The sequence below is a fragment of the Sinocyclocheilus grahami genome, unplaced genomic scaffold (genome assembly GCF_001515645.1).
Source record: "Sinocyclocheilus grahami isolate Dianchi unplaced genomic scaffold, SAMN03320097.WGS_v1.1 scaffold34.1, whole genome shotgun sequence".
Classification (NCBI taxonomy): domain Eukaryota; kingdom Metazoa; phylum Chordata; class Actinopteri; order Cypriniformes; family Cyprinidae; genus Sinocyclocheilus; species Sinocyclocheilus grahami.
In genome coordinates this window covers 1,775,045-1,786,975 of record NW_015505213.1, presented here as the reverse complement: position 1 = coordinate 1,786,975, position 11,931 = coordinate 1,775,045, and the positions used below count along the sequence as shown (strand labels likewise).

General features: G+C 36.6%; 1 protein-coding gene across 1 annotated transcript in view; it reads right to left on the bottom strand.

The window, feature by feature from the left end:
• Nucleotides 1–11,931, bottom strand: part of kalrnb (kalirin RhoGEF kinase b) — an 86,860-nt gene that overhangs the window by 40,873 nt on the left and 34,056 nt on the right. Inside the window, exons 10-16 of the mRNA XM_016266868.1 lie at nt 11,190–11,312; nt 10,818–11,009; nt 9,539–9,711; nt 7,554–7,728; nt 6,260–6,455; nt 2,117–2,283; nt 223–342 (exon numbers count right to left, since the gene is read on the bottom strand). Coding sequence (XP_016122354.1) covers nt 223–342; nt 2,117–2,283; nt 6,260–6,455; nt 7,554–7,728; nt 9,539–9,711; nt 10,818–11,009; nt 11,190–11,312 — 1,146 coding nt within the window. The remainder of the gene's footprint in view (nt 1–222; nt 343–2,116; nt 2,284–6,259; nt 6,456–7,553; nt 7,729–9,538; nt 9,712–10,817; nt 11,010–11,189; nt 11,313–11,931) is intronic.

Below are 11,931 nucleotides of genomic sequence, written 5' to 3'. Positions count from 1 at the left end.
TTCTTCAAAACTCCCCAAAATTTTTTTTTTCCCCCCCCCCCCCCCCTCCACAGGGTTAAATAAATGATCTGTTTGATATAAGCCAAAAACAATTTCCTAATTGCAGATAATGGTGTAAACAAGGTTTAATATTTAATATTAATCTTCATATTACAGCATAATGCAGCCTTACGAAGCTGCCCCCTGCAGAACCTATTAAGGAAAATGTGTGTATGTGTGTACCTCGATGGCAAGCTGAAATTGTTCATGCTCTCTCTGAAGTTGTTCCGCCTCAGATAGGGAACCTGCATTCGTTGTGCTCGCCGTGAGCATGGATTCACCGTTACGGATCCAACACAGCACCTGCACAGATCAACACATACAAATGCACACACACAGCGGCATGTGACAAAACAGGCTACAGAGGTGAAAAATGAAAGTCAATGAATTATTTTGGATTAATCTGTCAACATTCAGAGGTATTCATTTATGTTTTGGTGCAGCCTCCTGCTTTTTCCATTTTCGGACAACATTTGAGAAATGCGAGTTTTCCTTGGTGTAACTCAATGTCTCAACACTGTCAGTTACAGAAATAATGTGCCATGTCAAATAATGAATAATTCCCAAAAAAAAGCATTCAACTATAAATTTAGACTGTATGATGGTTCCAAACTGATTTTCAGCTTCATCTATTGAATTCTCATCACTGACACTGTTGACAAAAATTACAATAATGTTATTATAAAAATATTATGTACATCGGCATATTAGAATCATTGTTTAAAGCTTCTGAGAATTCAGCTTTGCCATCACAGAAATAAATTATATTTTAAAATTAGTGCTGTCAAATGATTAATCACGATTAATCGCATCCAAAATAAAAGTTTTTGTTTACATAATATTTGAGTGTGTACTGTGTATATTTATTATGTATATATAAATACAAACACATGCATGTATATATATTTAAGAAAAATAGGTTATGTTTAAATATTAAATATATGTATATATAATATAATATAAAATATAATATAATAATATAAATATATAAATGTATATACATGTAAATATTTTCAAAATATATACTGAATGTGTGTATTTATATAAACATAATAAATAAACACAGTACACATACATATATTATGTAAACAAAAACTTTTATTTTGGATGTGATTAATTGCGATTAATCATTTGAAAGCACTATTTAAAATATATTAAAATAGCCTGCATAATAGTTCACAATATGATTGTTTTTATTGTATTTTTGATCAAATAAATGCAGCCTTGGTGAGCATAAGAGATTTGTCTCAAAACAATAAAAAATGATTTCCAACCCCAAACATTTGAACAGTAGTTTGTCCAATATATAAGCATATTAACTACTGCCAGTTTTCCCTAATTTACATTAAATATTTATTCATGTTCTGAGGTCATTAAATAAGATGTATAAAGCAGTTGTTTAATAAACATTCTAGTAATCATCTCTGCTTCATATTAAAGAGAAAATGTTGGCATTTTCAAAACTAATGGCAGGTAAAACTGTTCAACATTTCGTTCCACATCTTAAGAATCCGTAAAATGGGCATTAAGGATGCAGAAACATTAAAGCTGAGCTGAAGGGATTCCCCCTCCCACGTTATGTAACTCATCAACACCCTGCCTACATTTACATTCATTTTCTAACCAAGCTCATGTACAAGAAAGTACATATAGAAACAAGATACAATGCAAATAATTAAAGAACTAAGAAGTGCCGAGAAGTGCCGAGGTGACGGCGCTGCCAATAAGAAAGCGGTGGCGTCTATGAAATAGTGCAAGTGAATTGAGTGATTCATTTTTCTGAAATGCAGGGCTGCAGTCTGCACCCACGCACTGCTCTGGATATGAGTGACAGTGTGTGTGTGTGTGTGTGTGTGTGTGTGTGTGTGTACTCAAAGTGTCAAAGATAAAAGCAATTAGCTGGGCACTTGTACTCAAGGCTAATGGCATCAGTCAGAATCTTGGATGGAAGCAGAGCACAAGCTTTTTTCCTGAATCCAAAAGTCAGGCGTTCCTCACAACATGCTGATGAGTGTAACTTAGGGGTCCCTAAATGTGTCCATGAACTGAGATGTAGCAACTGATTTTAAACACACACCTGTTTGACCTCGGCCTGCAGGTGTCGTAGCTGAAGGCACTGCTCCAGACGTTTGTGTGTGTGTTCTGCGCTCACTTCCAGCTCGTGCTGTTTTTCATTCAAGAACTCCAGCAGCTCTTGAACTTTTGCCGCCAAGTCAACATCTTTTTCTCCAGTGATTTCCATACCTGAAAAACATACAGATTTTTAAAAATAAATATCAGCAGCATATACACATTGACACATATACGCCGATCTAAGTATATAATTTACATTTAGTCATTTAGCAGATGCTTTTATCCAAAGTGACAAATATCAGTTTCACTGTATAGATAAAATATGTCAATCTAAGAACCATATACAAACAAATGAAGCCGTTTTTATGAAATATCATGCTATACAAATGTTAGACAACCTGAAAGTGTCCAAATGCTGTTTGTCTTCTGCATGAACAGTATATAATCATTTCATTTTATCATAACCTACTTCAGTCAACTTCTTTTCAATAAATGTTTTATTTGCAAAAGTGCTATACTTGTCTAATATTTCTTTTACAGACTGACAAAATATTTGTCCCAGGCGATTTAGTGATACTGGCACTAGATGCACATCAATCAGCACCATGTCCTAATTTCAGAGGTTAGCCCCATTTGTAAAATACTAATGAACAAACACATAAAATTAGGCATGCAATTTAAACGTGTTGTAATTTCTGTGCCACTAGTATTAGAAAATAAAATGACAAAGCAATTGTTGGCCATGTGTTAGTTAAACAGTCCCTTCCCAAACAAGTCATGACAGACCATTGGTTGAGCTGTCGGGACACTCAACCAATCAATGTTTTCTGCCAAAGAGACGTAGTGTTTACACTGTTTTGGCAGAATAAGCCAACAAATAAATATATTTGAACTTGGTATACACTACCGCTCAAAAATGTGAAAAAATGAAGATTCATGTTTCGTGTTTTTGAAAGAAATGAGATGAGACGTCTACATTTGATCAAAAATGCAGTAATATTGAGAAATATTATTACAAATTGAAATCGTCTCCGTTCCCTCCTTCAGGGAACAAGGGTTACATACGTAACCGAGACGTTTTCTATTTTAATATATTTCAAAATGTTGTTTATGCAAAGCTAAATTTTCAGCATCATTACTCCAGTCTCCAGTGTCACATGATCCTTCAGAAATCATTCTAATATGCTGATTAACTGCTCAAGTATTATGATTTATGGTCGGTGCTCAATTAATAATGGTTCTTGTTATTATCAATGTTAAAAATAATAACAGTTTTTGCTGTTTAATATTTTTATTGAAACCATTATACGTTTTTTTTCAGGAATCTTTGATGAATGTAAAAGTTCAATGAATAACATTTATTTGAAATATAAATCTTTTGTAATATTATAAAAGACTTTCCTGTCACTTTTGATCAATTTAATGCATCCTTGCTGAATAAAAGTATTATTTTCTTTCTTTCGTTTTTTTTTATCTTATATCTTTTATCTTAACTTTTGAATGGTAGTGTTATCATGTTTTCCATAAAAATCTAAAGGGTAAAAAATTATATAATTTATAATTTATATTAATAAGAAATGTTATATATACATATCAGAATGATTTCTGAAGGATCATATGACACTGAAGACTGGAGTAATGATGCTTTGCTTCACACGAATAAATTACATTTTAAAATATATTAAAAACAGTTATTTTACATTGTGATAATATTCCACAATCAAACTGTTTCTCCTCTAATCAAATAAATGCAGCCTTGGTCAGCATGAGCGACTTCTTTCAGCTACATTAAAAAACTGAATTATTCCAAACTTTTGACCAGTAGTGTATAACTCTGTATGTCCAAAAGAATTACACATTTTACATTTAATGCTGGGTTCAGACTACACGATATTTTTGTCGGTCACGATAGTCACTGTGTCAGATTACACGATTTTGACTCCTAAAATCTTGTCGTGGCGTAGACAAGAAACATGTCAGACTACACGTTGCTTCACGACCATTCATCGTGTGCCATCTTTAACGACGCGCGTGATGTCATCGAGAAGGCGGAACTAGCGACTGACTTCCGAAAACAAGAGTCTAAACATTGCTGAAGCGCTTCCGCTATAGTTCGCCAGCATTTTTCTTTCTTTGCGTGGTAGTCCCTACACATCATACAGGCAGGAGTACTGTTGCCAGAGCTTCACGAACCTTTCCTCCATCTCATAATTCCACCTAGCAGCACCATCATCTCTCTATCGTTTTGCCATGTTTGAAACCTGTGTATGAAAGAGCTTCTGTGCTGCTATTGGTCAACGTCACCAATGTGACAGAACTCGTCGTAGTGGACGATGGAAAAAACTATTTAACATGGTAGTCTTTCTGTCGTGATGTCGTGAAGCATTGCAGACGCGGAATCGGTTGTCGTCCACTTTGACACACTACACGTGCTGAAACGATGGAATCTTGCGTCCCGACGCCCATTGCCGTTTACGAATCCCCACGACACCCTACGTCAAGCAAATCGTGGCAAAATCGTGTAGTCTGAACCAGGCATAAGTGGTCGTTTAAGGTTATGATCAGATAAACTAAAATTGTTTTCTAAAAAGTTTTCTCTCCTCTGTCCAGCAGGGGTTGCTGTGCTGTGAACCTCCTCTGAAGGTCTCCTCTCTGCTGTGATCTCAGTGAGCGGGGGACATGTCAGACAGGTGAGCGTGTGATGAAATGACCCAGCTGCCCAGCCGAGCGGCATCCATCATACGTGCCTTCGCATGTCTAGACCTGCATTAGCGCATGACAGACAACCAGCGTACCAGAGACAGAGACTCTCTGCAGGTACAACATTGGCCGTTTTCTTCTACTAACCTTTACATCACCCCACTTCCTCAGCTACCTGTCTCCAGTACAGCCTGGAGCCGGTTCCAATGGGAACGTGATACGTGAGTGACAGGATGGCCTCTGCAGTATCTAGATCTGCAGTATCTAGAGCCTCCGAGGCAACCCCAAAGTGACGAGCGAAGGCCCCGTCACCATGGAAACCTCGGTATATGGGATGTAAAGGGGGAGTTTCCATAGCAACCTCACCCCTGCATGCAGAGTTAATAGTGTGAGAGATCCCAGAGCTGTATGGAGCTCCGTCTTCTCCCTCTGCTCCTTCCAATCCATTTCACCTTTACTGGCTGTCATGCACATTTTCCATCCTTATCTTTCCCACCCAATTCTTCGCTTCGCTCTCTTCGTCTTCATCACACGTATCTAAGACAGCCCAAAATGTGGGTAGCAGGTTTTTACTGTTGTGTCCATGGTAACTGTCAATAAAATGCAACAGAGCACGGAGGAGTGAAGCGATGACTGATTCACACTCTTTTATCTCTCCACCGAATACTTACTCATCATCCCTCCTGCGTTCTTTTCATCTCTCACTGGACACTACAGCAGACATTAGCAAGCCGTTTTACTGACCCAATAAACAGAAGAATTACAAACGTTGTTAAGTCGGATGTTGAATGTTCACATTAACCCCAACAAGATGAAATTTAAAGGGTTAGTTGGTAAAAAATAAATGTTTTCATCACATGGTGTGAGAGACACCGTCATGGCACTTATATTAAAAGAGTAGAACACTGGCATTTGTGTATATGGATTGGATTAAATATGGATTGCTGTGGGCTGAACGCTTGCGATAGGCTTATGTTTAATTACATGGAAATAATGTCTATTTATAATGTCTATAATGTATAATTCAATGGTTTTCCACAATCTGCCACAGCAATGTCTTTACATTATCTATAGGCATCCATAAATATTGATACATGTGATTAATACCTAATCATTTGAGTCATTAATCATTTAATTCACGTAATAAAAATGTATCTCATTGTCATGGAACCTGCTTCTGATCAAGCACCCTGATTATATCAGGGTTTGTTGGAGGAAATTATGCCACACTGCTCAAAGCTTCCATGACCCGACAAATGCAAAATGAACATCGGAAAAACCAAGTGTGAAAGCAAACACCAATAGTGATACCACACAGCAACAACTGCCAACAAACACCAAAATCATTAACACACTGATTCAGCAGAACCCTACAACTGTAGTATGAAACTATTTCTCTCTCTCGCACTCTTCCTGTGTCCTTTACTCTGGCTCTATATCTCCTCACCTGAAGCCTGGACCTCCATGATGTACTGATGAAGATCCTGTCCCTGCTGTATAACCTCGTAGGTCATGTTGTTCATGGCGAGTTTGCGCTCAGTGTGTCTGTGTAATCTCTGTTCAGCCAGCGTGAGTTCTTCTGTGTTGAAATCAGTTGCCTGTCGGATCAGATCCTGTTTCCATGCATCTAGCTCACCCATCACCTATGAAACAGATGCATATATTTTCACACATATTAATAAAATAAACTAAATCTTTGCAATATAATGGAAAAAGGATGCGAAAAGCACCATTAAAGTATCATAAAAGAATAGAGATCAGTAACCAGAATTTAGGTCAATAATTGCCAGAAATCTTGACATCCATGATGCCCAATTTGTGAACGAATCATTCTTTTGAGTCGGATCTTTTCAATGATTTGCTCATAAATCAGACCGATCCAGTTCAGCTCATTAATTCAACAATCTGGTTTCAGTGGTTAACAGCTCACTGGAGCAGTGCTGTTATCAGTAAATAAAACAAAAAAAACGATTAAAATGTTTTCTCTATAAAGTTTTAGGTACAAAATAAATAAAATAAAATAAAACAAATAAAAATCAAAGAAGAAAGGCTGCCTTAGCAACTAACTGAAATAAATTTAAGTTACTGTAAAGTACTTAAATTACTAAAACTAAAATTGAAAAAAAAATACTGAAGCTAAATAGAAATTTAAAAAACCCGAAAAAGTAATAAAAATGACAAAAGCACATAGCAAAATGATTAAAACATAAACTAAAATGAAAATGAAAAATAAAAGCAAATTCAAAATGTTAATAAATGTTAATATTTATAAATAATAGTAAAATAACTGCACTGGAGGTGAGGATAATCAGTGGATAAAAACCTAAATGCTGGTTTGTCCATCACACAAAACATGGCTTCAGAAGACTTGAAATTCAGTGCACGAGTCATATGGACCACTTTTCAGATGCATTTTAAGTTTTTTTTTTAAAGTTTGACAGCGCTCGTCTTAATTCACTTTCATCATATTGAAAAGAGTAGGCAGGATATTCTTCAAAAATTCAAATCTGGTGTTCCACAGAAGAACGCAAGCCACTCAGATGATGACAGAATTTGGGGATGAACTATGAGATAAAGTGTTTATACAGTAAAACAAACAACACTACTCAAAACATTACATTTGACATAATGCACAAACATGCAGAAATGCAAACGCAGACAGCACAGAAGCACATCTGTTCAAATAAAGTTATGCTGATAATGACATGGGTTCAGGCCATCAAACACACACAAACACACACCTCCAAGGCGTACTGTTCAAAGATACGGAGCTGCAGGAAGATGTCCAGTTTGATCCTGCGCTCGTGGAAAACCTCCTCCATATGAGCCTGAGCCTCATCCAACTGCTGAAGAACGCCCTCGATATGAGCCACAGAGCTGGCATGGGGCAGCTTATTACAGGCCAACGCTGAGTCCCTGTTTGAACGAACACAAACCCACGCCAACACATCCAAGAGCAAATCAATATCAATAGAGGCCACGTTAATTCAGAACCAGTATATCAGCATGACATAACATGAAAGGACTTGTTCAGAACTAATCTGAAAAGTATATTATTAAAATTGATCTGCAAACTGAAAATGGTTGGAGCTGTGGTTAACAGATTTGGATCTAAATACTTTTCTTCACTAGTTTGTTTCGTATTCAAGGCTGTTGCAAGTATCATATTAGGAAGAAATCGGTCACTATTGGACAGTAATCCAAGTATTTTTTGCTTTGTTACTGTACTTAAGTACATTTTTCAATTTTTTATTTTGAGAAACTTTTACTTTTACTTCACCAAATTACAAAGCATAATTTTGTACATTTTACTCCACTACATTTCTTAAAAATATGTCAAAACATGAGAAATTGTAGACGCGATAGCAGTGTGCAATTTATGAGCGAGCTGATTCTTTTCAATGAAACTGTTCAATCATTTCGCAAATCACACTGAACGATTTGTACGCCAATTGAACTGATCGGATTGCAGCTGTTCTTGAGTCGACAGCTCACTGATTCAAATGATCTAGTCAGAGCGAGTCTCTAGTTAACATTTCAGTAAATTCACAAGTCTGACTCAAAATGAGCCAGGAATGGGAGACCATCAGAGCATCAGAGTATGTGCGCAACTAATAGCACAAAAAATAAGTTAACAATGCCGAATTTAAGGATTTATTATTGTAAATGAAAATAATACTGTATTTAGGTCAAAACTGCTGTAAAAAGTGAACTGTTTAAGCCCACTGTATGAAATACTTGAATGCAAACATGTCCATATTTGTGTATCACCATCTCAGTGGGTTAGGTTTTATGCAAAAATAACACATTCTTCTTATAATTTTATACATTTTGACCTATGTGGCGTCTGTTTTTACAGTATATTGTTTGTCAACACAACAACACTTTTTTCACTCAATTAAGTAGGCTATTAGTAACCTAAATTGATATTTAATATCTTTAATGTTTTGATAGTGTATAACAAGCCCCCCTCCCCCAGGTATTTTGAGCAGTAGGATTATATAAAATATATACTATAAAAATATTAAATATAAAAATATACAAGCTAAAATTAAATTACAAATTAAACAAAACATTTACTTTAATACTATTTGATATTATAAGTATATTAAAAATTGTATGCACTTTTGCTCAAGTAAAATTCAAAAGGAGTATTTCAGTCATGACAACTCTCAGAACATTTTAGCATGGTGATGGATATGACAGATCTGCTACGCTGCTGCTGAATTGCTGCTGCTGCTGTTGGTTATTGCTGTAGTTGTAGATTATTGCTGCTGCTGCAAGCAAGTACAGGAACTTGGCGATACGGTGTCGTGAGTATTTAAGACATACTGCTGCTGCATAAATAGCATATAAAATAACCCAGTAGCAGATCTATACAGGTGGAGCTGGGGAAGGTGGAGGGCTTCAGAGAAACTCTGAAAGCGAGCTGCAGGAATCTCAAGTGAATGCTAGCCAGCCATATAAATGCAAGGCAGTAAGCCCATTGGCTGCATATGCAGCATGAACCAATCAGCTTGTGCCAAGTCGTTTAACTCTCTGAATATCATCGGTTACTTTAACAACCCGTCACCTGCGCCATCTAGAGTTTCATGACTGAACTATATATTTATTACTTTTACTATTTTATAAGGGTAGGTACTCAAGTAAGGGTATCAAGTATTCAAATACTTCACCACTGGTTATGATGCAATACTGTACAATAGGAGTGCGCTGTAAACCTCACCGCAGGTGCTGAATGAGCTCCTCCCCTTCTTTGATGACATTGAGTGTGGCATCCAGAGTGCTGCTCTGCTGCTGCTGAAACTGTCTGATCAGCTCCTGAACAGCATCCACAGACTCAGAGTTCACCACTGGCTCCACAAGAGTCTTCTGCAAGTCCTCCATCCACGACCACAGCTACAGACAGACAGAACAGAATGACAGATTTTTGGACGAAACATTATATTTCCACTCCTCTGTTTGTGATCAGATCATTTCAAAGTGAAAGTTTTCTGTCCAAGCATCTAATAAGCAAATGCATTCAAGCAGTCAGTTAAAAACAGTGCTAATGCTGAAAAGGTGGAGAGAATAGTTACTCATGTCCAGATTTTAGTACATTATTAATTTCACTGTGCATTTGGCTTCAAAGCATGATCGCTCTCATATTCTGTTTCAGAGCAGCCCAAGCAGTTTCTCACCACGCTGCGTGAAATACAGACTGAACAGCAGCTCAAAACACCCAACCACTGCATGAGCATGATACACAAACTACATCTCTCGGTTGGATTAATCAAATCATTGTTGCGCTAGTAAAGTTTTGATGCATGACGATAATCAAGGTAAAGACAATTACAGTAACATACAGGAGTCATACATTAGGCATGCGCAAGTCCGTTATTATTGATATGCAAACAAATCTGATGCACACTGATTGCTGTAACATCATATTTTGCATGAACACATTTCAAGATATTTGCGTAGTTGTCAAAATTCTAACACGTTTTTTTTTATAATGGATGCTTGCTAAAAAGTGTGTTTTATGTGAGGGTCAGTGGTTTAGTAATTATGAATGGATCCATATACGGTAACAGCTGCCAAGGTGTTCTGGGTACTTGTTAAGAGCATTGCTTGGTCGTTGGAAGGCAATTGCAAGGGTGTCACTTTGGGGGTTGATGGGGTGTTGCTAGTTGATTGATAGGCTGTTGCTAATGTGTTCTGGGTAGTTTCTAGATCATTGTTAGGGGGTCACTAGGGTGATTCTAGAGTCTTCTAGGAAGTTTTTTGGAATGTTGCAAGAGTGCTGTAAATATTTCTCTACATTTTTACGGTTAAAAATACTGGTCTGATAAGAGGTTGTTTATATAGAATCGTCATCCATTCAGTTTAGTTTTTAATTTGTGCTGGCAGTCAGTAAGTGGAGTTAAGAGCTACTATCAAAATCTCTCACGCATGAACAGAGATCAGTCAAAACTGTTAAAACTATTTGAGAAGTTCTGTTTAGTGTGCGTGTGTGTGTGCAATACCTCTTTAGTGTGGATGTGAAAAGACACTGAGATATCCAGCAGTAGTTTCCTCTGCTCCACCCTCCGTACAAACTCCTGAACTCTGACCTCCAGGTGATGGGCGGCAGTGTAAATCTCTTCTGGATCACACTCTCCCGTCTGAGCCAGCTGCTCCCCTGCCTCCAAAAGCTTATCCGCATTAGTATAAGTGTTCTGGAGTGAAAGAGAGAGAACGCGAGTGAGAGAGAGAAGTACATTAAAAATATCTTCCTTGAATATTAACAGGAAACTCAATAGTATGATGAATGATATCACTGCTACTGCTCATTTACTCCTCTCTCATCAAGCAAAAAATACACACACAAACACAACATAAACTGATTCGGTTCCAACCTGTGCCACCTCCTGGAAGTCATCGTGCCGTTTTTGTAGTGCTCTTGCTCTGTGTACAGACTTCCCAACTCCTGTGTGTTTACTGAGGAATGCCTCGCCATGGTTTTCAATCCAGTCCAAGACCTGCACACACACACACATACATATCAACACTGGATAGTCTATTTCAAATTTAAATGAATATTCCAGATTAACAGTTTACACTAAGATCTCTCCAAATCTTCCCTTGTCAAAAGAAGAACATATATATTACATGTATATTACATGTATGTATGTATATATTATATATACTGTATATATAAATTAAATTAAATTAAATTAAAATGCAAATTAAATGTTTTAGTTAATATAAAGTTAATATATTTACATGCAATAAATAAATAAAAATTTAAATTGGGCAGCATGCTTTAATCATATTTCAAAGACAATAGAAGTAATTATGATATATAAAGATGTACTTAAAGGTATAGTTCACTCAAAAATGAAAATTCTGTCATCATTTACTCAACCTCAAGTTGTTCCAAACTTGTATGAGTTTCTTTCTTCAATGGAACATAAAATAAGTTATTTTGAATAATGTTGGAACTACAATGTCAATGGGGACAATGCAGCACCTGTCTGGTTAACCACATTTTTTAAAAATGTATTTTTTTGTGTTCAGCAGAAGAAAGAAACTCATACATGTTTGGAACAACTTTAGGGAACGTAAATTATTACATAATTTTCATTTTTGGATGAACCG